This window comes from Lepidothrix coronata, unplaced genomic scaffold (genome assembly GCF_001604755.1).
Source record: "Lepidothrix coronata isolate B3197 unplaced genomic scaffold, Lepidothrix_coronata-1.0 Scaffold6, whole genome shotgun sequence".
NCBI classification, from domain to species: domain Eukaryota; kingdom Metazoa; phylum Chordata; class Aves; order Passeriformes; family Pipridae; genus Lepidothrix; species Lepidothrix coronata.
The window spans coordinates 5,326,863-5,354,539 of NW_016690186.1; the positions used below are offsets into that span (position 1 = coordinate 5,326,863).

The 27,677-nt window shown below is 41.7% G+C and overlaps 1 protein-coding gene across 2 annotated transcripts; it reads right to left on the reverse strand.

Annotated features, from left to right (window-relative positions):
* Window positions 1–2,064: 2,064 nt before the first annotated feature.
* On the reverse strand, window positions 2,065–27,177 carry DSG2 (desmoglein 2). Of its 2 annotated transcripts, XM_017831159.1 has the most exons (15): window positions 27,091–27,177; window positions 20,568–20,603; window positions 19,549–19,683; window positions 18,425–18,583; window positions 18,019–18,163; window positions 16,657–16,817; window positions 15,698–15,832; window positions 15,369–15,554; window positions 14,044–14,303; window positions 13,073–13,215; window positions 12,210–12,437; window positions 10,039–10,269; window positions 8,882–9,024; window positions 7,527–7,859; window positions 2,065–5,506 (listed from the first exon to the last, which is right to left on the reverse strand). In XM_017831159.1, the coding sequence occupies exons 1-15, from the start codon at window positions 27,133–27,135 to the stop codon at window positions 4,484–4,486; spliced, it is 3,363 nt and encodes a 1,120-aa protein (XP_017686648.1). In that variant the 5' UTR covers window positions 27,136–27,177; the 3' UTR covers window positions 2,065–4,483. The 2 variants fall into 2 exon arrangements, with proteins under 2 accessions (XP_017686648.1, XP_017686659.1); XM_017831170.1 differs by lacking the exons at window positions 16,657–16,817; window positions 18,019–18,163; window positions 18,425–18,583; ... (1 more) ...; window positions 20,568–20,603; window positions 27,091–27,177 and adding an exon at window positions 16,056–16,229.
* Window positions 27,178–27,677: the final 500 nt, after the last annotated feature.

Below are 27,677 nucleotides of genomic sequence, written 5' to 3' on the forward strand. Positions count from 1 at the left end.
TCCCACCATATGGCTGAAGACACCTTCTGTTGTATATCTCAAGGAAATGTGATTCAGCGCAATTTTAAAACCAGTGCTACCACTTTGTACATGTGTCAGTATCTAATAGAAACTAATGAAGTAAGTAGAGGGAACATCTGCACAGTGTGAATCCCTCACTCCATGGGCTTCGCTAGCTAACACAAGTTGGAACTTCCACCATTTGGTGTGTAAAAAAGGTTGCTTAGAATTACATAAAAATGCATTTTTTAGCTGGGTCCTGAGCAACATGATGTGCCAGGGTGCCTGACTGCCTCTAGTGCCGGATCCTGAGATGAGGCCACTTGGAGAAACTGGGAGCTGAAGACTGAAATAATTCTGCTCAGGTCAGGTGTCACAACAGCTACCTTTGTGCAGTTGTTTCCTGGCAGTGACTCACTAGAGGGTTGGGGGCTTATTGGGGAATTAGGGCTTATTGGGCAATTAGGGCCCTGCCCCACATTGTTTTTTTATTCAGTGATAGTTCTTTCTGCAGGGAAGGCAAATACCCTCTTTCTACTGAGTCACACTCCTGATTTATCCTTTTGCCTCGGGTGAATGCTGTCCTGTTATCCCTCGACATCAAGCCTCTTCTGGGTCATGCCAAGAGTTCTTGTTATCCAGTATCTCATCAGCAGCACTCACCACTGGAGGATGCCTGTGGAAGAGGGTTTTCACACCAGGGCTCTCAGAGATCACCTTTTCCCATGGCTGGGAACACACTTCTGTGTGTTCAGTAACTCCCAACGCCTTGCTTCTCCATGCACTTGTGCCTTGAAACCATGTAAATTCTATCATTTGCAGCTTTTGTAATGGAGTGTGTGCTTCAGCTGCAGGTGTGCTCTGTGGAGCAGGAGATGTGACAATCATTCCCACATGATGCATTCTGGGCTGGGAGAACAGTGGATTCAAATTCTGTCAGGAAAAGCCAAAGCCCCCAAGTCCTTTGCCATGCTCTGACCCCTCTAAATGCCAGCTATGGCACAGGGCACAGTGCTGCTCCCCACACCAGGCCACAGTCCAGGTGGGTCCCTCAGCCACCTCCATGGATGGCCCCTGAGCCAAAGTCTTCATGGGCCCAGGTGGACAGGCACCATTCTGCCTGTCATGCCAACAAAACCAGGTACTGCTGGGGGCCTGCCCTGCAGCTCAGGGTGTGCTGGCAAATTCTGCACGATGTGGTGAGCACTAAGAGGACCTCAGACACCTTGGTGCTGCCCTTCCTGCTGTCCTGATTCTACTCCCATCCTGATTTTCACCTAAGTTGGTTTGGCAGGAGGAATGTATTTGAAAGCCTGCACTAGTAGCAGGCAGAGACCAACCTTCCTGCCCATAAGACAGGAAGAATGGATGGCTGTCACTGCCACGGCACTTTGAGCTCACAGGAAGCTCAAAGGCCACCAGGAGGCTGAAGGCGCCAGCAGAAGAGACAGCCAATGCCACTAGCTCTGCTACTGCAGTGCACCCTGATGGAGTGATGCATTTTTGGGATGCCTCAAGGCCATAAACACTTACCATCACTCTCTGAGGGACAGCAGCCGATTTGTTTTCTCTTTTAAAGCTGATTTACTGCTGATAACCCAGACAAGCTTTAAGCCTTTCATTATGCACTATGGTCAAATTCCCAGAAAGGAATGGAGCCTGGAAGAGATTGCCCTGTCCTGCGAAGTCTAGCCTGGCTCTGAGGGATGACACAGGAAATACTTCCTTGTGGGTATGCAGGATGCATGCTGTATCCTTGTCGTGGCAGGCTGGTTCATATTTATGGAGTCCAACATACTTAGCAAGGATTCACAGTTATTATAAATCACAGAAGAGCAGCATGGATATAATCCGTGTCATGTTGGCATCTCAGTGTAACTGTGCTCTCTTATTCTTAGATAAGAAAATTACAGACCTTGTTTTTCCTTTTGAAGTCAGAACAAGGCATCTTCACAAAGATAAGTGTCTAGGGCTAGTTCCCCTCTCAGGGTTATCTAGTAGTCAGATGCTAACCAGGCACTTCCATTAATTTGGGTCTGTACATTCCTCCCACCACTCACCATCATTTACAAAACACAGTTCTATTAGAAGTGACTTAATCTGATGGATGTTCTGCCAGCATTAGCACATGCTGATAGCATCTGAACTCTTGGTACAAGACTAAGTGAAATAATGGAGACTCGCTCTTAATGAATCTATTCAAATAGACTCTTCACAGCACAAGCAGATCTGTGATAAAGGTTTATATATAAACAATACACAGGGAAGCCAGGATTTCTGTGACACAGTTGTGACTCTTACATCTTCTTCTGGATGTTAACAACTGCATGTGTTAACAACTATAAAACTGAAACAATATTTTATGCCATGTTGTCTGTATAAACTGATCAGAAGAGTTTGACTCAGAGCCCAGTAAAACTGTGCCTAGAATGCTGTTGTCTTGCATCAAATTATTATAGAATTTAATCCACTTAACCAGAAGGCAGAATTCACAGTTTTTTCAGAATCTCTAAGTTAGCAGGACACCAACTTTTATTACATCTTCATCTTTCATATATTCCTTCAGGCTGTTTGGGAAATCCCAGTTCTCATTCCATCTTTAAACCCTTTATTTGTAATAGGAATGTCAGTGTTTTAACTGGGGTAGCTGCCTGAATGAAGAACCAAAAAATACAGTAGAGTCCTTTATTTTAAGATTGCATAAACCCACAGAGATATTCCATTAGAGAGTCAGGAAAGTGGTGACCACTTAGAACCGCAGGCTTGCTTAAAAGTAAATACACATATTTTAAAAACGAAGTGTAAGAGAGAAATAACCAAAGGTCCAAGCAAGAAAGTAGTTTAATTTGTTTGGAAATACTACTCTACTTCATATAATGGCACATCTGTCATGTTGAGCATAGTCATGGTTCCTAGTTTATATGTTTATGTTTTTGAAGCAACTTTTACATCATTATTAGTAAAATGAAACACACTGAAAGCATTTCTAGTCAAAGGTAAAACATATCAGTGGAAAACATAACATTGCAGCTGCAGGAAAACTCCAGGAGAGATGGAGACAACCTGAAAGCTCTGCAGATCCACAGGATTTGCAGTACCATATGACCACCTTGCTGATTTCACAGGTATGAGATAAACACAGTACCAATACCTGATCTACTCTGAGAAAACACGAGGAGTATATGACAATTTTTTCTTTATAAAATTAACTTTTAAATGTTGCAAACAGCATACAAATATTTACATGTGCATATATACATACTGCCAAACAGTGCAGTACTGTCTTCTGCCTTTACCACATAAACTTCCAGGAAATAAAAGTAGTCTCAAGTGTTGCAGACCTAAAGGGAGCTTTCTCTTGTCTTGTCAGAGCCAAATAAAGCTGCCATTACACAGCACTATAAAGGCCACCTGAGCTCTTGTACCGGAACCAGTGGAACCTCATACATACATACATACATACATACCTCACACCATACATAAATGCACAGGCTGCATTTCTGTGTCTGAGAGTTCACAGACAGAATTGCAAATACCTAATTGCACTTGTAAATAAGATCCTACAGATGTCTAAGGGCCATAAACTTTGCTAGCAAAGCCACTGTCTGAATCTCTGCCTCTAAAGGTAAGGCAAGTTTTAGCTGTTTCTCATATGTTAAATAAAGGACCAATTAGGAGCCAGTGAAAAATGTACATGATGCAAATGCTTACTTGTCCATGTCAGTGTAGACCTACACCAAGTAATGGAATTCTTACACTGAGGTGACAAAAAAATTGCGGTGTTCAGCTTTTTTGCTGCTTGCTGTCTCTAACCCCTGTGCTAACGTGCAAGTATTGATTGCTTAAGTTGCAAATGCTGATAACCCGAAGTTGTGACATCCCTTCAGGAGATCAACACACCACTGCCCTGAAGATGTACTGACGTTGGTGGCCTGGGCTTCTCAGGGACGAGAGATTTCTTAGCAAGTCACCAAGGTGCAGAGATCTGCAGCTCAGGAGAAGCTTCCCTGGCCCACAAGGTAATAGGTGGCAAACACAAAATGAGAAATTGATTCACCTCATGGGAGGACTTCAGCAGATACACTCAAGAGCAGTTCAGAAACCTAACTTGTGCTTTGCATGCTACTATCCATCACTAGATTTGAGATATTTTTCCATGGTTTTCCGTAATTATGCAGCTCTGGTAATGTGGTATTATTACACTAACTGAATAATAAAAAGCAATTATAAATATAGCAAACAAGAAAAAAAATATTTTCCACATCTTCCCACTTCAAAAGCATCACTGCCAATGTTACATAATGGTAACAGTAGATTTCCTTACTTGCTTCCTGGTCATATAATCCACATTTATACAAACTAGTGCAAGTGAGTACATGTCATTCTGGAAGCTCCAGCAAATTCATATGTCATGGAAGAGCCCAAGGCAAGACGCATACAGACACAAGGGTGCCGGACACTGTCACCCCCGTGAGGAGCTAAGCTATGAGCGAGTGTACTGCACCGTGCTGTACTTGGTGACCCTGGAAGACTTGCTCAGTGTAGCACTGGCAGGAGATGGCCCTTCTAAGCTGGAGCCCATAAGGTTAAGTGGAGAGTCTGTAATCAACACATGCTCTTGCCTTCCTAAGCTGGCACCTGCAGCCTGTTCAGCTTTGCTCTGCAGCCCCGAGGCTGTTACCACCCTTTCATTCACTACCATGCTGTGTTCCTCTGCCGGAGTGGGGAAGCTGAGTGAGCCCTGCTCTGCAGCAGGCACAAGTACCCTCTCTCGCTCCCTCACCACGACATACTTGGAGTCGGGAAGATCCTGAACCATCAGGGCTCCTGGCCCTGCACCTGCCGACTTCACCATCCTCTCTGTAACCACCACATTACTTCCATGTGGCAAATCAGGGATTTTTACCATACCCTGAATGCTCGATGCAGGTGCCAGCACTCTCTCTGTCACCACTACATTCTCCTTAAACTGGGGGTCTAGAAAGACACCGGCCGAATTGGTAGGAGCCCCCACAGAATAGGATGTTTGCGTCATGCTGACATTGGTCTCCGTGTGGGCTGTGGGAAGGGGTTGGGCATTGTGCTGCCCAGAACGGGATGAAAAGGTTGTTTCTGTGACCACTTCCTTGGACAAGGTGTCTTCTCCTGTGCCACTGCCTGTGTGCACTGGGGGGGCGGGCTGGAAATGACTGCCCAAGGCAAAGGCTTGTTCAGAGCTAGAAGCATTTTGCTGATCTAAGAACTGCGACTTTGTGTCATTAAGACTGAAACCTGATTCACTCCTGGAACCACCATCTTTCATGTTGATCTGTCTGCCCATGCATATTTCTGCTAGAGTCTTAAATTTGTCTCCTAAATCATCGAGAAAATGGTCATCAAGATCCCCCTCAATAAAGCTGCAGCAGCCGACGGAGCCATGAGGGGAGCCTGATTCTCCCTGGGAATAAACCAGGAGACAGTCTTTGGCAGCTTGTGCTTCATCTTCATCCGCAAAAGAGACAGCTTTCTACAGACAGAAAACAAAAGCAAGCAAAAGTTCATCAATGTCAGCTCTATACATAACAATTTTGAAAAATCAGGAATGTTTGGTTAAAACGGTTGAAATAAAAAAATTAACTGAACCCACAGAAAGTGTCAACCATATGAGGGCCATGCATAAAAGGGTTTTTTGCTTTTTTGAAGTTGGTCTGAACTTTAAAGCACACTTGATGAGAGGAAAAATCTGAGATTAAATTGAAAACCTTTGATACTATTACCACCTGCTGCTGTTCCTTCCAGTAGTTGTGCCATTTGTGATACTGCTCCATATTCACAAAGAGATTGTTTTAACTTAGGTCAGTGAATGAACTTCACCTCTAACTAGGTGTTTGTGAAAGAATCCCGATAGCATGCCTGAGAGTATCCTAACATTTAAACAAACATTTAATGAGTACATGCTGACATGTTCTCACCTGCCATGGTCCTTTGCACTAGCACAGCCTCCAGGATCACACCCAAGATGGCCAACAGCAAACAAATCAAAAAGTTGAATGGATTGGTAAGTATGGATACACAGTCTCATACATGATGGACTCATCATGTAAATTCTTAGACTATGCAGGACATTTGGCAACACGGAGGGCTCATGGGTTCTGACTACAGTGCTTACAGGGTCAGCTCAATCTGAAAGCAGCGTCTGCAATGGAGCTGCTGTGGTGCTAGCACACATATCTGTGTACATGCGTGTGTCAGCTCCAATTCTAGAAGTGAAGACAGCCAAATCCTCTGAGCCTGCTGAACCAGCTTTATATAATATAGTTCCTGATTTGTGCTCAGAACCACCCTTCTGCCACATTTTATGTTCTAGAGTTCATATTAGCTCAGGTATCTGTGTAATGTGGTATATATCCAGACCCAAAACAACTATATGGTTATTTGCATTTGATTCTGGGAGTAGGTACATGAACCAAGATTCTGCTACAAAAATTAGCACACATCTGAAACTATTTGGTTTGGTTACTTGTCTGTTTCTGCACCCTTATAATCTGAGATATTTTAGCCTCACAGGAGTTGTACAGAGTATTGAATATGATTTCTGTCCTGCAGGAATTCATCAGGCAGCTATGTTTAAAGTATGTCTTAATATTAGGAAGCACAAAGACTGGAAGGAAAGCAGATTGCTACTGTTGTGTCTGTTCACCCAGAAGACCAGCAGCTAGAGCACTTCAAGACGTACAAGTATCTAAAGCTCAAATTCTTCCCTGGCCTGAGGTGGTGATTCAAATCTGAACAGCTACTCCTCTGCAAAACCACATCAGCAGCCAGCTGGAAGGTGTTTGTACAGGTATGGAAGTGAAACTTTCACTATAAGGAGACCACCAGCCAAAAGACTAACGATATGCATTACACAAAGAGGAATACTTGCAATGAGTAGGAACAGCCTATTGGCCAATGGTTAGGTCAGTAAATTAAAAAAAAAAAATGTAGAAAAGAGATTGCAACATGTGCCTTACAGGCGTTTGATGAATGGCCCTTTACCCAGGCTGTTGGGCAAACAGCAAGTCAGCTATTTTGAAAAGGCAGACCCACCCTCTGACGTTTGACATCTTTAGCTTATCTTCCCAAAACCTGCTTCATGGTAAAGTTTGTAGCTCTGACTCATGATGAGTCACAGGTGCCTTCCTACAGGCCAGTTTAACGTGCCTAAGTCCCTGAGATTTAGCCAGCTTTCTCCTGGCTTTTTCCTGGGCCACGGCCTCCTGGATCCCATTCCAAAGAACCTTCCTTGAGAGGAAGGTCTATTTGTGGGACACCTTGCAAGCACTCAGTGCTATAAAACCGAGCACTGTCATGCTCTAAGCTTTGCACATGAGGCTAATCCAAAAATCCTTAATGCCCCCGACTCCACATGCATACAACATTGGGCACTGTATCAAGACTGTTTATGCACAATTATCTACTCATCTGTGTTTGTAGTAAAATGAACAAAATTTCACAATGCTAAGTGTAAATATCAAAATACTGTTATTTTTGGGTCATATGCTTACGTCATTGAAGTAGTCTCTTAAAAATTCTTCATTCATAGCTCCTGCCGCTCCCACTGCAAGTCCTCCTCCAGACACCACTGTCTTGCCCTCTATACCTGCCATGCCTTCAGCCGCTCCAGCTGCCATGGCTCCATGCTCGGCACTGGAAAGAAGATGTCTTTGCTCCTCCCATCTTTCCTTGGTTATAGTGTTGTGATGCTCTCCCATGTGAGAGACAGAGCTGCCTGCTGCTGTTACAGTTTCGCCTCCACTCATTCCTCCTGCTGCTGCCGCTGCTGTTGTTGCTCCTCTTGAGTTCCCCAGTGCAGTGGGTGGAATGAAGCTTAGCACTGGCTACATAAATAAGACAAATTAAGATGTGACATGAAAGCTTCGCTGTCTAGCACATGGAACTCACCAAACCAGAGTGGGGCTGGGTGGGACCTGGGAGGGTGCTGTCTTATGACTTGTTTGAATTTGCACTTATACGTGTTGCTGCAAAGAGTGAGAGGCGTCCTGAAACAGGGTGCAGCTTCCACAACTGTATTCCCAAGAAGAATCATGGAAATGTTTCTACAGATCACTGTTTTCTGGAAACTTAGAGGATTGAAAGCGTAAAAAAAACCCCAAAACAAAAACTAAAACACTAAAAAAAGGCTGCCCCTTTGTTTTTTCCTAGCAGTTTGGCTTCCCTGTTAATTATCTTTTAACAAGAATTTGGTGTGAGCATGGGGCCTAAATCAGAGTCTTTCACCCTCTGTTTCTTTGTTATTGTGCAAAAGCATGTCAGTGTCATGCCCTTTTTTTGGAAAACTTTGTTTTGTAGCATAACAACAAAAGGCAAACTTCCCTTGGCATTCACTGTTCCCTCTGCAGATCTGCATTTTTTTTCTGCCTTTCTCTTTTTTAATTAAGAGTTTCCTCTGTTTAGAAAATACACAGGGAAGTAATTTAAAACACAGTCTTAAACTTTAAACCAACAAGAAGCACCTAAGCTTTATAACCCATTCTCTTTCTGCTTTACCATGCTCCCAAAGGGGTGAAGAACATTCCAGGTTTGCAAATGCAAATGTTTCACTCTCTATAGATTTGATGGTTTTCCCACAGTCCTATCTTCTGCTCAGATACCATCAACATTTGCTTGATTGCTTTCCCTATGGAAAGTGCTATGGTTGCTTTTTCTACAGCTGCTGGTGGAATCCATCTTCCACACATCCTTCGCTGAGCCTCACAGGGTTAATTTTAATTAATGTTCATGTGTTGCTAAAATCTTCTGTAGAGCTTTAAAACATCAGCTTGTGATGTGGAAAAGGCATCAAGTGCCAAAATGAACACTGGAACAGAAATCAAAGAGAAATGCTATCAGGGATACATGCCTTCTCCTCAGGAGCTGCTCCTTCGCTGTTCCACTGACGCAGCATTGCTTCACTGTAGTCTGGTATTGCAGCAAATGTTTTTGCTCCACCAAATCCTACTGCTCCCGAGCCACAAGGACACAGCAGCAGTAACAGTGGAATAACTATAGGGAAACAGAAGACTGCCATTAACTATGTGATTGTTAGCGCCTAAGCATACTAACAGTCAGTATAAGTATGGCCAGCTCCCATATCTAAATGTATCTTTAATGAGCTAGTGATCAGTATGAGGGCTGACAAGGACTAAAGACAGGTTCCCAAACAAGGCATTTACTAGAAACATATGCCAGGCCAGTTTCCTAGAGAGTAAACTGACAATTAACACGTCAGGGCCTGAATCCTGCAGATAACCACACATATAGGTAGATACACTTCTATCAAAGATCTCATATACCAAACCCAAGCCCTGATATGACTGTACAACCTCAGCATTTCTAACTCCTCCCGTTCTTTTATTACTAGATAACAACATGGCATCACGTAAATTCCACCTTACCGCTCCTTTCACTTGGCTAGAGTGTTGCCCGGGGAACTCAAAATAACCCACTTTCAGGAGCAGAGCATATTATTCCTGTGGCATGAACTTTGTTTATCACAGTTAGATTGCTGCCAGCACAAGCAATAAATTATTGTGAGTTTGAATGCAGCACTGCTACATATGGCCATACCCTGACTACAAGTATTCATCTCTTATTTCGAGCTTCTATTTTGTCTCATTAAAGAACAACACCACATGCTGCTCTGAGCAAGGCAGCAGACCTGCAGTGACAGAGAAGAGAGTGGAGAATGCACTGTGGTTTGAGTAGGAAGAGTTAGGGCTCACCTGGGGACACGTGGGAACACCAAAAGAATTGCTTCCCCACCTGTTATTTACAGCACCATAAACAAATATTAAAGTTGTTCATATTAATTTTAAAATGCACAGCTTGAAATCCTTTGAAGTTGAAACGCTGATATCACCAAAATTTAGTTGGGGATCTGCCATGACTTCCCACAAGACTAGGAGTTTACACAGAATATATCAAGATGATAAAACTTGGGAATTGGACTATTTCTTTCCTGATGCTTTGCACACCATATTTACAGTACTTTTGAGATAATATGAAACAATTACTTACGCAGCAAAAGTAAAAATGCCAAGATGATTAGTGCAACTGCTGCTGGTCCCAGACCCACTGATTTATTCCCAATAAACTTCTCTTGGCACACACTGTCATCTGTACACTCACAAACAGTCAACTGCAAAGACTGTGGTGCAGCACAGCTGAGGCCTTGGAAATCCTCTATTAAGATGGGAACTTCAGTTCTGCCTGGCTTCAGGTTTTGTGGTACCAGCTGTATGCTTGTGTCTGAGGCAGAAGCGGCCAGGGGTGGGGTTAAATAAAAAGAAAATACAAGAAATGAGTGGAGAGAAAATTGACTCCTATAAACTCAGTAAAAAAAAACCCTTCACAGTCTCCCAACAAAGCCCCTCTAGCCAATGCAATGGAATTAAGTTTAATTAGCTGCTGCTATTTACAGTATGTGTGCTTTTATTTTTATCAAGTAATTCATGCTGGTAACAAAGCAGCCATGCTCGCTTGCAGCCTCACATAATTTTGAAGTTTCACACCACCAGAGACTTACTATGGAAGTCCAATCACCTATATAGTATCAACCACAATATCCAGATAGATAAAGGCTGAACCCCAAAAAACCCAGCTTCAATCTTTAGGAGATTAATCTATTGTAGCCACAGGCACAGAACAGGGAGCCAACATAACACCTGCTCCTGTGGCTGTGTCATGTCAAGGCCCAACTAGGCAGGAGATCACAGAATCAGAGAATGGGTAACATTGGAAGGGACCACAGTGGGTCATCGGATCCAACCTCCCTACTCAAGCAAAGTCATACCAGAGCACATGGGAGAGAACTGTGTCCAGACAGTTCTTGAATATCTCCAGCGAGGGAGACTCCACAACCTCTCTGGGCAGTCTGTTCCAGTGCACGGTCACCCACACAGTAAAGAAGTTCTTCCTCATATTCAGGTTGAACTTCTGGTGAATCAGTTTCTGCCAATTGCTTCTTGTTCTAGTGGGTGGCATCACCGAGAAGAGCCTGGCCCCACCCTCCTGACACCCTCCCTTCAAGTACTTATAGGCATCGATGAGGGCTCCTCTCAGTCGTCTCTTCTTGAGGCTGAACAGGCCCAGATCTCTCAGCACTCCTTGTAAGAGAGATGCTCCAGTCCCTTAATCACCTTTGTTGCCCTCTGCTGGAACTGCTCCAGGAGCTCCATGTCTCTCTTGCACCAAGGAGCCCAGAACTGGACCCAGCACTCCAGATATGGCCTCACTACAGCTGAGTAGAAGGGCAGGACATGCAGGACCTCCCTTGACCTGCTGGCAATGCTCTCCCGAATGCACCCCAGGATACCATTGGCTTTCTTGGCCAAAAGAGCACACTGCTGGCTCATGAACAGCTTGCTGTCTATGTCCAGATGATGTTCCCAGCTGCCAACGCTACCCTATTTGGAAAAGCTGTGATCCTTACAATTACTACTAGTCTGGCTGCAAGCAAGGTGATGAAAACTAAGATTCTTTCTTGGTCCTAAACTTGGCCATTAGGATGCCTCTGCTGATTGCTTTGCAGTGTAGGATTGCAGAGGGCAGAATAATGAGTTTGAGAAGGAAACAAATTGTTTTCTGGTGCCTTGAATCTACCTGAAGCATTTCCTTTGAGCATTTTTCAGGCTGATACGAATGGAAATATAAGAAAATGCTCATTTAATTTTGAAATACTTGTTAAAAGTATTTATGCTTTCTGCTTTGCTTTTGTTCCTATCATGCTGGACAATCTTTAGACAGGTTACACTGTATTTCTCCTTTTCGAGGTCCACTGTGCAGACAGATTTATTTATTTGTAAATTAGAGCAACTGCAGCCAGTAACACAACCACACCTCCAAGCTCAGTTTTAACAAAAAGCATCCTCCATCAACTGCATGCTTTCTGTGATAAGATGGGGATAGCTTGATCCCAGCATTAGCTATGAAATCCTGGTTACCTCATATGGGGCATCAAGCCAGGAAAAGATGGTCCAGCTGAGGGAAGGCAACATGCCCCAGAGAACATGACTGTGCTTTTATAACCTCTGGAGAGAAGGGAGCAGGATGCAAGTGATGGTCTTAATGCTTGACTCCATATACAGGGTTTTTTTGGTCTGAATCAGCCAAACTGTCAGTTTACCTGGAATTAATAAATTACAACACCAGGACTCCAAAGAACTGAAAGTAAAAATACATCTTCTTACCATTTCTGGATGCAATTATCCATTTTTTTGCTGTTCCTTCTGGCTCATCAAGGACAGTAAAGCTGAAGGGATGACTATTTGGATAACCATCCAAATCATTAGCTGTAACATCAACTAATTTTGCATCTGAACACACAGTCTGCACAGGGTTCACAATAACTGGGCAGTTATCATTCTCATCTTGAACTTGAATGACAACTGTGCCAGTGACCGTTTTCTTAGGAAAATCTATAATTTTAAAATAAGAAAAATTAAACTGATTTGTGCAAAAAATTTAATCTTAAAATAAAAAACTTAATATTTTCCAAACCACCAACATTACTGACGTAAGTTGAAAGAGCTCTCCGTGGAGCTTATGAGAGTAGTATTTCATTCCCAATGTTAATAAAAAATATTGACAAAGTTCTTATGAAGACAAGTTGTTTTATTATTTTAACTTTAAAAAAATTTTCTGTATGGTTACACAGTTACATGTAGATTATACATGGAGAATTCCAATTACATACACAAGAAGTTCGGGGAAGTTCTTTCTTGCTTAGTATTCAAGAAAAGTTGAGACTATGAAGTCTGCTAATTGGCATACTGAGATATTGGCAATTTCTACCTTGACAAGGGATGTTCCTATCAGACTTACCTTCGCAAAACTTTTACGAAACATTCACCTTCATCTAGTGAAAAAGGAGAAACAGGCACCATGGGAACCCATTCCATGGTAATGTGTTGCCCGTGTCTCTCCTCTGAATACACAGCCTATGGGAAACTGCACTTCGTGCCTAACTTTAAAGATAGGCAGACTAAACCAACTATTGTTGTAGAAAGGCAAACAAATCAATTAAGGTGAAAAGAAAACCCTCTCAACTTACCAGTAGTTACACCCAACATGGTGATAGTGTAAGTGCCATTTACTACATGAGATGATTCGTAGTCGAGTTTTTTAGCAAGTCGGATTTCACCTGTGACTGAGTCTACAGTGATCCAGTTTGCTGGATCTCTTCCTTTCACATATCTGATAAAAATCATATATAAAGATGTACACAGTTATAATGAGGAAAACAAATATCATCAGAAAAAACATCTTTACAGTATGCTTACTCTTCATTTAAAGCAGAGATCAAATCCCTAGGTCTGAGGTCTGATGCTCCTGCCACTGTAATTGGTTTCAACTATAAGCCTATGCTGAATGTTGAAACCTGCTTTTTCCCCTAAAGCCAGGATTTAGGTGTGGAGAGATTACAGAAAGTACACTCAGGGAGCAAGACCAAAAAGGAGAGGGAGCTGCACTGCTGGTCACTGTCTTTCCCTCCACCTTTGCTCTCAGCAAAAGCTGAGCATCAGCCACCCAGGAGACACTGTACTACGAGCATGGGAGAGAGGAGCTATGCAACTCTGCTGCACACCATTTGTAAAAGCTATGGTGGTGATTCAATAACATTCTAGCTGAAGAGCTATGATTCAAAATCCAAGCACACACATGCAGACATATCTATGGTACATCTTTTCTGTCCTGCTGATTGATGTTTCTGCATATTTCTTCCTAATGTTTCTGGAGACAATGAAATCAGATGGGTAAATCTACTCTTGAAAGTAGACAGGCATGACAAACACTGTGCAAGGATGTACAGCTTCAGCCCAAACACTCACGTCTCACCATGTACAACAAAAGAATATCGCATAATAGAATACTGAAGAAGATAATAATGATTTAGTTTAAGGTGTGAATTATGCTTAGTAGAAAATTCTTGCCTTTGAAATTATTTCAGTTCAACATGCACATTTTTACAATAAAATGTGACTTCTAACATACTCAGTTATGATGGCTAAAAAAAATCCTTACGTAATGCGCTCTGCTATTTTTCCGGTGTCTTCATCATAGGCTTGATACTGTCCAATAACCTGTTTTATCTGCAGTTTCTCACTTGCTCCAATAATTTTTGTGCCACCAGGGAACACAGGGCCTTCCTGCACATTAATCACCTTAATTTTGATTGGAATTGTTTGTGCTTTGTAACTGGATTTAATTGACTTGTGGAACTCTGCTTTGTTTGTAACAACAATGCCCAAGTTTATGCTTTGCATTTTTTCATAATCCAGCTCCTAGAGCAATAAAGAAAATAATAAAAATAAAAAAAATTCGGTATTTGTCATAATCTGATATCTAGACAGCATGCATATATTTAATATTTAAATAATACTGTAGAATCCTTATTTAAGTAATAAGGATGGAAGTATTTAAGCAATATTTAAGCAATAAGGATGTTACAGTATGAAGAAGTTTGCTAACATGTTACTCTCACTCTTATTTTTAGTGGATGACACCATAAGTATGGCTTTATATTATTGAATTAAAACTAATTTAAGGTACATGCAAGGAGTCCTACCATATTTTTTGCCTGTACTTGCAGTGAATCAGTGCTCAATTATTTATCTCTTCCAATTTTACATTTTGGGTTTTTTTTTAAACCAATGAATTTACTTAATAATGCTCATAAATTATTATTTTTTTTTTTTTTTTACAATTAGCAGCTTTCAGATAAGGAAATCAAAGCTGAAAAAAAAAGAGAAAAAAGGAAAAAGAAGAAAAAAAGGAAAAAGAAGAAAAAAAGAAAAAAGAAAAAATAAAAAAAGGAAAAAAAAGGAAGAAAAATGAAGAAAAGAAAAAGGTACTTAAGGCACCATGCATTTTCAGTTCTTGTGGACTAAGGGAAAGTGAAATTTGTAAAATACACGTTTCCATCTATGGAAAATAGTTTCATAATTTCAACTTATGAATATTCATAAAACAGTCTGTAGCCCATGGCTCAGGTGTTGCCTCCAACATTATCTGTGGCCAGGGGAAATAAAGAAATTTTATTTCTTTAAATATGTATACATCAACAAGTTTACAGTATGTTAGCACTGTTGCCCAAAGGACAAGTGAAGTCTGGGAACTTCTGGCCTACTAGATATATTGGAGATCACACAGAATGAAAATGGAAGAGCTGGACAAAAATATTAATTTGCATAGAATTACTGAATACATAAAAAAGAATATGACAAAGGAGGGGTGTCCACCATGTAAATGTATATTTCTATATGTTAACTGAATATATATAGTTTGTCAACTTAGATGAAATAAATTATTCTATTAATTACAGAAGAATCTGTAAAATCTATACTAACCTTTACAACAGTCAAAATTCCTTCATTTGTTTGGGTATCTGTTACTATACGGAAAAACCCATCTTCGTTGCCAGAAACAAATGTAAAGTTTGCCAGCCAGTTATCAGAAAACTCTTCATCTTTGTCAAATACTTTTATTCTCATAATTTCCACATTTGCTCTGTTTTCTTCAATGCTTCCTTCAAACTGCAATCAAAAAACTACTCTTTAAAAGGATGTCATGATTTACCCCATTTCACCAGTGCAAGAAATTTTGCACAATGTCATATTAAGCAACAGGATATTGGCAGGTGTAGGAACAAGTCAAAAATTGTGAGAAATGTACTTACTGTATGACTTTCAACAACAGGCAGATTGTCATTGACATCCAAAATCTTGATTTCTAAAGAACATGTTGCAGCATTCCCACCTACTTGACCACCACGGTCTTTTGCTTCCACCACCAAAGAATAGCTACTTTGTGTCTGTCATGATAAGAAAGAAGTGTTTAATCAAGGCTAAAAATTCTTTTCTCTAATATCTCTATTACATTTTTGTAATATCTCTCATGGTCAATTATAACTCCTCTCTATCTAAAGTACATCTCACACACAACCAACTTGACAGACTCTGCTGGAGTAAAACTGAGGCTTTGAAAAGGATATGGGACTTTTGCATCTTCCCCACAAAGAGTTAGACTGTACTTACATGGCAAAAGGAAAAAAAATTCAGTGGCCATAAACAAGGACAGGACCAGTGACATCTGCATGTCAGGACAGGGCTAGAGGCAGAGCTGTCCCTCAGCTGCAGAGCTAACATCCCCATCCCCATCTGCTGGCCAAGGAAAACTCTGCAAGCACAGGTGACATCGCTGGCAACACGTGGCTTTCAAATGCTGTTTCACAGCAGCACCTGTCCTAATTCTTTGCACCCCGATTTGCATAGCAGGTTACAAAAATCCAGGTGCAATCAGCAGCTTTGCAGGTGACGGTCTGCACTGTGTTTGCCATATGCTCTCCAGCAGAAAGAAACGACCCCTTGCTCTGTGTAACTGCTGCCCTGACTGCACAGGAGGTACAGAAAGCAACAACCACCAGGCTGGTGCTGTCCTAGGTAGGTAATGGGGGAATACAACTTCAATCCCATTACCTCCTTCCCCAATCCCTGAAAAACACGCATCAACCAGAAAAAGCTTTAATCCCAAGGAAGGTGAAAAAAGGTAAGAGGGCCAGCTCTTCACCCCGTAGGCTGAGCTGAGGGTGACACAACAGGCACCAGAAGACCACATAAAAATGGGGGAGATTTTTACCTCTCTGTCAAGATTTATTTTTGCTACTCGAACTTCGCCAGTATTCTTATCCATACTGAAAGCAGCGCTAGGGCTTTGGGACACAATCCTGAAAGCAATTTTGGAATTTAGGTTATTTGGTTCATCTGCATCTGTTGCATTTATCCTCATTACAATTGTACCTGGAAAAAACAAACAAAATACAGTACTTGTTTATACAACCATGCACTGGCAAATATTTTTATTGCAATGTCAACAATAAATAATTTTGTTAGATGAACTACACAACTGCCTGATGCTCTTATGTAATGAATACAGCTGAAGAAGTGTTCCTAAAACCAAAATGTACATGTTAAAAGTTTATCCTCCAGCCAAGAAAAAGATTGTATCCACATATCTGTAACTCACAGACTTCAATGCACTAATTAAACAACAGGTTGAATTTTCTCAATAATCCTGACAGAGCAGAAAGCATAAGTTTTTGAAAATGAGCTACATTTCCCTCACACAATATTCTAAAGGGAGCATTAATAATTCCTCTGCCTCAACATTGTTAATACAATTGCTCTGTATTGACGCCCCCCAACAGCTTCACTGAAAATACATGGTGGTCCCCACAGTGCAATCCCTTTGTAACTCATGGCTCAGGGTTTTGTCCTCTGAGAAATTGTGTACCTCAGTGTCCAGTGCCCAGGTTTTAACATTAGTGGGAATTAATGAAAAGAACCATTACATATACCTGCTGCTGACTTGAAAGATTGCTGAGGTTACTCAATACCTTACCCAAGAATTTGTTTCTTCAAATTATCATGACACTGAAATGGACACAATGTCAGGTATTTATTAGGTTGTTTTATTCCAGCTTTTCTTATCTTCTTGGAAATAATCTGTTGCTCTTATGTTTACTGATGTCAATAGAAAAATGGGTATTAACTTGTTCTTCAATGGTTATGGCACAGACATACGTGTTTAACAGCAAAATACCTCTCCAGCCCATAGACAAAGCAGGGCTTTGGATGAGCATGGCAGAGTGAAGTCCCTCCCAAATAGGCTGTGACTGCTAGGCCAGAAGGCAGATTGCATGTTCTGTGCAATTCCTCTTGAAGGACTCTGGTTCCTGGATTTGTGGAAGCTTTGATATCAAACCAAAGGTGTCACAAGAGGAAATATTGTTCTCTGTTGCCTTTAGGTGGACTCCCTTAATCATACCACACAGCTTAGCCTTGAATAAAAGCTTGCATTCAGACACGGATAATTTGGCTTATGTCAGCAAGGTAATGTACCCTTGTTACTGCAGATATACTGCTGAGAAGTGCATATTCACCTGTGCTCTTGCATGTGTTGGGAAAAGCTACATGAAAAAAAAATCTAAAAATAAGTTACCTGTTTCGCTTAATTCTTCAATTGAACCAACAAAAACTTCATGTGAAAACACTGGAAAATTGTCATTTATATCCACAACTTTAATTGGGAGATCTATTGGCTCTTCCAGTTTTGCCCCATTCTTATCTAGTGCATGACCTCTGAGCTGATAATAACACAAACAGAAACAATAAGCACACCCAATGAGTGACTGTAAACACATAAATACATATGCAAAATAGAAATACATATATTATATATAACAAAATCTAGACATTATATAAGCATATGCTTAGAAATAGAAGCATGCATACACACAAAAATATCCAGAAATATTAACAATATTTCAAGCAAACACATTTGAAGACAATAAGTAAAAAAATGAACAGGAGGGCACTTATAAGGAAAAAATTAATTTTCAACTTACAAGGAGCATTGGAGTCTTTTCTCTGTCCACCCTTCCTGTTATGTTCAGGTCTCCAGTCTTTCCATTGATAACAAATAATCCATAAGGGGGTTCTGTTACTCCTTGACCAGATATAGTGTAAGTTACTACTATCCCTGTATCTTCAAGATCTGAGTGTATCTAGCAGGAATATAACAGATTAAATAGCACTCAGTAAATAAAACCATGTATAAAAGCGCAATAAAATATTTTTGCTATTTCGTAATAAGGAAACAAAAGCAAATATTAAACACATTTCACTGCACTCCTTTGGCTGTGGAGATGTTGAGATGAACGCAGGAAAAGCTGCATGTTCTGTTTGAGGATCCGGTTCAGGGAAATGAGAAACATCTGGAGCAGGGAGATGACCTAGAAGATCAGATCTAAGCTAGTGAATATGACCAGAATGGAGAAGTGATAGGGTAGAAGAAGAACGGTCAGTCCTGGAGATGAACAGGTAGAAGAGGCTGCATAGACTAGAGATTACACCCTTTCCTTGCTGTCAGAAAATACCCAAAACATTTGGAAAAGCACATGTGCACTGGACCAGCACCACCATCAAGGGGCAGCCCCAGTAGTGGGTAACAGCCAGCTATGACCTGCAGTCACTTTGTATGCTGAAGTGACAGCTGTGGTGCATCCAGGTTTCAACACTGGTGCTGAACCAACTGCAGATCAAATCACTCTTGCACAAAGGATAAGAGTCACTTTTAGCTCTGTTTCCTAAAAGACTAGGCATATATAATCATGCTCTATTTACACCCTCCCGCCCAATCACCATCCGCATGTTTGGGACCCACTTGCCAAGTTCAACCACAGCTGAGTAGGGGTGGTGGAGTGAAAAAGCTCCAAGATACTGCATTCCCAAAAGTTTAGTGGAAACTGGGGCTGGGAAAAGATGAGACTGAGCCAAATCAGGCTTCATAAGTAACATATCTAATGAAGGAAGGAAACAGAAGGAAATGTGGCGACATTCAACTGACATCCAACAGTCCTTTAAAATTAAAGAAATACTTGTGCATGTGTTTAGGGCAGCCACACCCTTATTTTACATTTTAATCTCTGTTTTTATATCTATTCCGTATTAATCTCTTTTCTGGGCTTACTCTAGCAATTGGATTCTTATAGGAATTGTCCTCTTCCTCCCGTATGAAGGCTGGAGGGACTGTCCATTCTCGCTTCTGCCTGACTAGGCTATTGGGATGAGACAACATGCCACTCCTGTCATTTCGATTATAAACCTGTGAAAAAACAAGACTGAATGTCAGCATTACCTTTAGCCATTTCAGATAAATGCTTTATTGCTGCTGTAGCCCAGACTTCTGAATAGCTTGTGCACTTCCAATAGCTAGTGACTTCAAAATTGTGGAGCAGCATCAGCCTTTTCAGTTACAATCTAAAAGCTCCTCAAGTTGTTTGAAGAGGGAAACTACATTAGTCTTTTCATCAAGATAGAAGCAGGTAAGACATGCTTGAAATATATGAGCAAGTTCCCATGACCAGGGGTTGGTGAAAATACATCTGATCAGGAAGATTTCAATGCTAGTCATCAGATGCGGGAAAAATTTTGGCATTAAGGTTGTTCTGAACTACCATTTCTCCTTATCACTGTGTTTACCATCCCACCAATACTGCCTTGTACTCAAACTTCTCTCTGAAACAGAATGTGTGAAATATCAGGCCTCAGTTCAACTCACTCAAATGCCTCTGCTATCCTTGCTCAGCTACCTCTCATTGTCACTCTGCATGACACCCGTCATCCTTCTGTCCAGCTTAAGTCTCTACTGTCTCTGTTGGCTTCCAATTAACATCTGGAAACATTTCCAATTAACATATGCAATAAAATAGTGGTTGTTTTCATTTATAGACTTCAAAAACGTTATTTACAAACTTAATATTTTAGGGGAAGTTTTCTCAAAGTTCAGTGCCACTTAGTGTGATGGATGTAGGAGTCTATTAACTTAATTTCAGCTTTCATTTCTTTATCCATTATGCAGCTTTCACATTTCAGAAAATGGTAAAATTCAAGATATTTGTCAACTGAAGTAAGGCATGGCTTTGTCACTTTGCTCAGAGAACACTTCTTTGGGCACAGATAAATAAAAAGTTTTCCATTGTTTCCTACCTTCACGTAGAGTCCATTTCCACAATTCAAACAGATCTGCAATGGAAATCATGATAACCATTATTAATTCTATGTCACTTTAGCAGTACTAAAACTTAACTGACATGACCTCCCTCATAAGAACAGCAAAGCCAAAAGGAAAAGGCTTCTGACCTCTATAAATTAATATTTATTATTTACCCATAATAGCTTCTGAAAAATTCACCCATAACCATTGACATTAAAAACACATACTATAATAAAATAATTATTAATTTTTCACTTCTCTTCCATCTCGGAACAGATTATAAGAAATTAGTAATTTTTTTTCTAAGGAATGCAGACTTTATAGTAGTTTTCAAACAGCCGTTCCTTAGTGCTAAATAACACTTCATTATTCCAAACTGATGAGAATTTGCTACTGATTGAAGCAACTGCTAGTTGACAGCAGCACTCCAGAGATCCCTCTTCTGGGCAAACCATGGATTTGTGGCTGTGGTGGGTTACCAGTCACATCAGAGAACAAAACAGGATAAATAATATTTAAAGGCAAAGACTAACCAAAAAAAACATGACTTAGCACCGTGTTGGGAGGATAAATGGTATACATGCATCATGTATTTAAACATGACAGAGGCATGTGCATGCTAGCAAGAAAACCACACTTGCTCTGACAAAAACCTTACAAGCCAACATTCAGTATTGCAACTGCCCACCTCTACAGGCACTAGGACAGCTACACTTCAGTTAGGTGCCAAATCCCAGCTGGAAGGAACTGGAGCCGCAGCCAAAGTACCAGAGACCTCATGTTTATGTCTGCTCTCCAGGCACCAAAGACTCTGCAAGTACCAACATCCCTCAAACTGCAAAAAATGTAGGTGTAGGGAAACAGCACCAACAAAACGTAGGCTATTACAGCAGACAAAACCTACAAATCAAGCTTTTGTGCTTTGTATAGGTAGAGAATACTGCGATTATTCTCAAAGCTATTACTACCTACCGATTATTTTCTTAGGCATACCACTGCTAAGGCAAAGCAGGCCCAGAAAAGGTGATCTTCTACCCAAATAAGTCAAGGAGTATTTCTTTATATTCTCTTTGACTGGTTTCTAGTCTGTTGACTGGGTTCTGCCTATTTGCCTATTCCTCCCTCTGACTCAACCTCAATTACTGAATCGATGACAGCTTCTTCTTTTAAAAAAGATGTTATCTCCTCCCCACACAATGCAGTGGACTGTGTTGAGCAATATAGTAGAATTCTGTTTCAACTTGCACAACAAAACTCTTTTTCAAATGATAATTTTCCCAATGTATATATTCTGAAGCAGATTATGTGACTAATACACCTGTTCTAGAACAAGCAGCAGTCACAAGTATTGAGGCCATGTTGCTGAGAACACAGCTGCGTTGGGCAGGGCACATCTCCAGGATGAAGGACCACCACCTCCCTAAGATCTTGCTTTATGGTGAACTTGCCACCGGCTGCCGCAAGAGAGGAGCCCTGAAGAGAAGATACAAGGACTCCCTGAAACATCTCAGCCTTGGCCATATTGATCACCATAACTGGTCTACTCTGGCCTCAAATCGGGAGGTCTGGAGACACACCATCTACAACGCTGCTGATGCTTTTGAGAATGCACGCAGGGTCACTCTCGAGGAGAAAAAACAACGCATCATCTAGCCATGATGATATTCCGAAGACAAAAATTAGCAAGCAGTAAGTTCCCTAATGGATATGCATCATGAAGGCTACAGGATCTTACACCTTAGACCAAGCTGTTTTCATGAATATTCTTAGTCTTATTTTGTTTCATTAATTGTATGGATTTCCAAAATTTATTTTTACGAATGAGATTATACCAGCAAGAGTGACAGGAGAATTTTGCTTTATAGTCAAGATATTCCAACAGAAGCTACAACTCTTTTGAAAGGTGTGGTTGGGTGTTGGAACATGCTCCCCAAGAAGTGGTCACAGCACCAAGCCTGACAGAGTTCAAGAATCGTTTGGATGATGCTCCCAGGCACATGGTGTGACTCTTGGGGATGGTCCTGTGAGGGGCCTAAGGGTTGGACTCGATGATCCTTGTGAGTTCTTTCCAACTCAGCATATTCTATGATTCTGTGAATAATTGTCAAGATGTCATTGGAAACATCCTTGGTTTGTTCTTACTGTTAAACTGAAGAAGTGTTTCTGCCTCAATACTGAATGAACATAAGAGGTATGTGGTGAGAAGTTTCCTTGCACTGGAAACCTGAGAGTATCCAGTATAAACAAAAGCATCTGAAGTTCAAGAATAAGCAGATCTTCCACTGAGATGCATATCAAGAAAGTGTAGAAAATTCCATCAGTCATTACAGACAGAAAGTCTTTCATTAAGACAAGTAAAAGTAAAAATCAATTTGTTTACACAGTAGCAAATGGCTTCAAAATATTGTAGTTTAATGCTAAAATAGTAAAGAATACTTTTGCTTGTGCACTTTTCAATCTGTAGTCCACATGGAGCCTCATAAGGGACTTAAAAGACACCCACAAAAAATGTTTAAGAATGGCAATTTTATTTACAAGATGCATAAATAAATGTGGAACAAATATATAAAGGGATCTCACATTTTTTATTGAAATTTTTTAAAGGTTCCAAAAATTTTAAATAGGAAAAAAAGCACTTTTTAGTGACATTTTCTTCAAGGACAAGTGAAACGTCACATATTCAACAGGCATTAAATTCTGAATTTCTCCCCTTTTTATAATACCCTATAGATGCCTTCTGTTAAATGGCTTAGTAAGAGTAGGAAAGCTCTGTCTGTCATTTGTTGTGAATCATAGCCTTGGCACAAAACCCAGACATCTACTGATGACACCTGTTGATGACAGAGCTGAGAATGCATTGTCAGAAGAAAACTGGATGGTGACAAAACACAAGGTGGAAAAAGTGAGGCCTGAAGTAACAAAATTGGAATGAAATACTACAGGATAGCAGCAGTAATCAGCAAGAGGCCATGGGAAAGAAGGGAGTGACTGCTGTGTACAGGACATGCAAGGCTGCTCTTGCCCAAATTCCTGTTCATATATAGTCAGGAAGTGACTGAAGGACAGAGTTTCAATGTACAGCTTAAACTGTAAAGATATAAAGACTGAGTAACCAAGAAGGTACGTGTCTGCATTCACTACACCATGAAACAGTAATTCCTAGAAATGTGATCTTTCCTGTATGCTCTGTGTTGGGAGATTTGGAGCTTGTACCTTCCATGAGTCAGTTTGGTGTTGAAGATGATGGACAAGTGAAGACCTTAGAGAAGCAAGCAAGGGGGACCATCCAAGGTTATCTACTAGTACATCTCCTGGTCCTGTTGAAAGACAAAGTACACCCAAGTGCTTCCTGACAACTGCTTATCCTGTTCCTAAAAATGAGTGATGGAGGTCCCGCAGCCTCACTAACCTAAGGTGGTGCCTAGATAGTCTTACAGATGGAAAGCCTTCGTTAATTTTTATCTTCATTGTATTATCCTAATTTTTAGCTCTTTGCAAGTTGACCATATTGCTGCTTGTGTGAGATTCAGTTTCAGAGTAAGGCACACAAATTTATGTGTATAAATAAAAGCTAAGTGCCTAAACTTCTGTTATAATCAGTAGAAATATAGCCGATACAAAGAGATAAAGTGCAGTTCAACTTGCCCCAAAACCAGCCCATATCTACTTCTCTCTGTGCACTACTGACTGTAAGTATATTTAGTTTGTAAGCCCAGTATGGGAGAATTTCTAGATCAAAGAAGTTGACACTGAGATCCCAACACTACACAACCTGTGTTTTGATGGTTTTCCTTCAGAATAGAATTAGTCTGGTCCCACAGATCAAACATCTACAAGCAGATTGATGCATCTCCCAACATATATTTTATCTCTCCCAGGAGAGATAAAATTCACACTGGAGATTTGCTTCGAAAGCACAATTTGATCCAACCAAACAGGTGTACTCAGCATCTACTGCATCTCCATTTACCATAACAGAAACTCAAACATCTATATTGAGATGTCGACAATGCTCTCACTGTACAATGCAATTCCCTTTTCTTCACAATTACCTTTCATGTATCTTCAAACTTACATTTTATGTCTTTTCTCAGTTCTTTAATTTCCCTTCAAAAATCATAAAGCACGATTTTGTGGCTTCAGATTGCATTTTTTCACTTTCCTCTACTTGGACAGATTCACTTTATTCTGAAGTCTGGTATCAAAAATTACACACCACTTTAGTTCAATAGGATGGATAAAATACCAGATCTTATGGATTTCTCAGCTGCCTTCAGACCTCACCATAGCTGGTTTCCCCTGCTTTTTGGAACAATGTTAAAATGTTGAATCAATGCACAGATGCTTGTTAATAACTTTTACCATGTTTCAACATGTTACTGGTAACAGAAGCTGGGCTGCTTTGAATTAGCTCACCTTTGCTCTTTGTAAAACTAAGTATCATATTGTGGTATTTTTTTATTTAACTTGTTTCTATGACTTCTGAAAATTAACTGCTACTGGCTCTGACATTACAGTAGTGATCTAATGTACTCAGCCTGAATTTCACCATACCCAGACTACGTCTAACATCCCAAACATCAATGAAGTACAATCTGAGGAAGACATTCAGAGAATAAGTAAATTTTGCTACTCCCATAGTAAGATTCATACATCTCTGTCAACTCTTCTTTCACTCAAATGCAGGAAGTGTTCTAAGATTTCTTCTCTTGAAGACATGATATCCACCCTCTTTAGAAATGACTGAGAAACTTCCCAGTCTAATAATCCTTGACAGCCATGCCCACCTGGCAGGCCCATGGCTCTGGGTGTGTGCCCTGGACATGCACCAAGTCAAGTCCAACCCTACGGGTGCACTACCATTCAGCACACCCAAACGTTCCTGGAAAAGGGTCAGAGGCAGGGACCAGGGGAAATCTGCCGTGACCTCTGTGAGGTACCCAGGGATGATGATACAGGGAGGCAGCCTGCAGGCAGGGAGGGAGCACTGAGAGATACTTCCAGGAAAAACTGGGAGAGGAAGATGCTTTGAGAAGACACTACTTTTAGACTAGCCTTGTTTTTCAGCAGTTTCTTAAGATTAATAAGAAATAAATGACACTAATCTGAAACCCTTGAAGAAGCAACTTGACTTTCTGCCACATGAATGGCTCTGTCCAGATCAGGAAAAAAAAGTAAATCAAAAAACCAAAAGTGCAAAACCCAGCAGTGCCTCTCTCTCTTCTGACACCAACCAACTAAGGCAGCCTTATTTGTTCTAATATTCTATTCAACAATGAGGCTTTTAGGCATCAAACTGAGTTGACTTTCAGTACACTTCCAGCTTTAGCTGAGACTGAGGATGATGAGAATTGAGAAAAATAATTTTCTTCAGGCAAAACTAACAGCATCCTGAGCCAGTGCAAGCCTATTAAAATGGACAATGGTGTGGCTTCAGGTATTACACAAAGAACTGGTGAAAACTTTTGCACAAGTAGCACTCCACAGGTTTTCCATTGTTCTTTTGGACAAAATGAGGGTTAAACATTTTCCAACCAAACTAACTCCCAGCTTGCTGTAAAAAACAGGGTTAACTGTTGCTGGCTGACTTGTGGACAACCATATGTCAGTATCAAAGTTATCAGACAACAGTTCTCCAGATAACAAATCTGATTTTGCAGGATCTCAAGTTCAGGGAGCGAGGTCCCAATCCTCAACACCTTCCATCCTCACCATGGAATGAGCCATTACTGATCCCTGCTCAGCAGCTCAGGGCACAGCCCAGGGCCTGGCCTCCACCTGCACCTTTGTGTGAGCGGTGGCGGCCGGACTTCCGCAGGCATTCTGCCAGCCTGGAAAGGCTCTCTGACAGAGAGCTTGCTGTAAACCAGCTAGAAACACCTAGAAAGCATCATTCCAAATCCAACAAACCAGGTGTTTTGGTCTCAGTGTGTTATGTGACAGCCCTTGCTTTTAGCCTGAAAAAGTATTTCATAGGATGGAAGGTCTAAAGGCTGATGGCTGAAAAACAGTGAGGGCGGGGAGGCAGGAAGCCTGAAGTGTCTTGGATTATTAAGATAGTAATTTCTCTAAGGCGATAGAGACTTCCAAACTTTTTGATTCGTATTCCCTCCTGGCACTATTCCCTCAAAAGGGTAGTGCAATTTATTAGTACAGATAATATGCTGAACATGAAGACGGCAATAATGTGAACTCTTTCACTGTGTTCCTGTTCCTCCCAGCGCCTCAGCAACCCCACCCATCCCAGATACCGTTCCTGTCGGGATTTTCTACCTCCACTTGCTTTCGGACAATCAAACGGCGACGGCTTTTATCTAACTCCCAAAGAAAGGAAGAAAACTCGTTCCTAGCCACAGGCAGGCCGGTGGTGGGAAGGCTGCCAAACCCCGACGGGAACACCTCTCCCCGGCGGCCGCACACAAGCCCCCCGCGGCGGTACCACCTCCCGCGCCCCTCTTCCCGCACAGCAACCGCCGCCCCGCTACCGGGGAACCCCCGCGCCATCCCAGGACTCACCAGCAGCGCCAGGAGCCGCACGGCCGCGGCGGGGCCCCGCGACATGGCCACGGCACTCCGCCTGGGACACACCGGGTCACCTCCTCCGGCCGCCCACCGCGGAAATGCCGGCGGCCCGCCCAGGGGCGCCCAAGTATCCGCGGGTGGGTGGAGTGTGCCAGGCGGGAGCCGCGTCGGGAGGGGGCAAGTAGCACCCGGCCCCGAGCCCCGCCCGTCCCGTCCCACCCTCGGGGAGCCCGTCCCGCGGCGGCAGGTCCCGTCCGCCCCAGCGAGCTCCGCCCGGGGAGCCTGCGGAGGGACGGGGCGGTGCCGCCAGCGCAGCCCTCGGGAAGCTGCGGCCGGGCGCCCAAAGGGCTTCCAAAGTTTGCGTTTTATTTCCTCCCTTCCGGCCCGGGGAGCGAGCCGGACCGTGCAGGAGGCATGCAGAGCAGCTGCGACAACAAACTAATAAACTAACGAGCAACTTATAGAGGGAGCGCAGCCTCATTGGAAAATAAAATTGTGAGCGTTTTTAGTACAGCCGTCCCTGTAAGCCTCATTTTTCTGCGCTCCGAGCCATACTCTTCCTACTCTTATCTGGCAGAGAT

Bases quoted from the DNA above. Each gene is read 5' to 3' on its own strand.
- DSG2 (XM_017831159.1), bottom strand. From the start codon at position 27,135: ATGTCGCGGGGCCCCGCCGCGGCCGTGCGGCTCCTGGCGCTGCTG. The intron at 20,604-27,090 runs GTGAGTCCTGGG...TTTCCATTGCAG, and splicing joins TGCGGCTCCTGGCGCTGCTG to ATCTGTTTGAATTGTGGAAA. The intron at 14,304-15,368 runs GTTAGTATAGAT...TTATTGCTCTAG, and splicing joins GAATTTTGACTGTTGTAAAG to GAGCTGGATTATGAAAAAAT.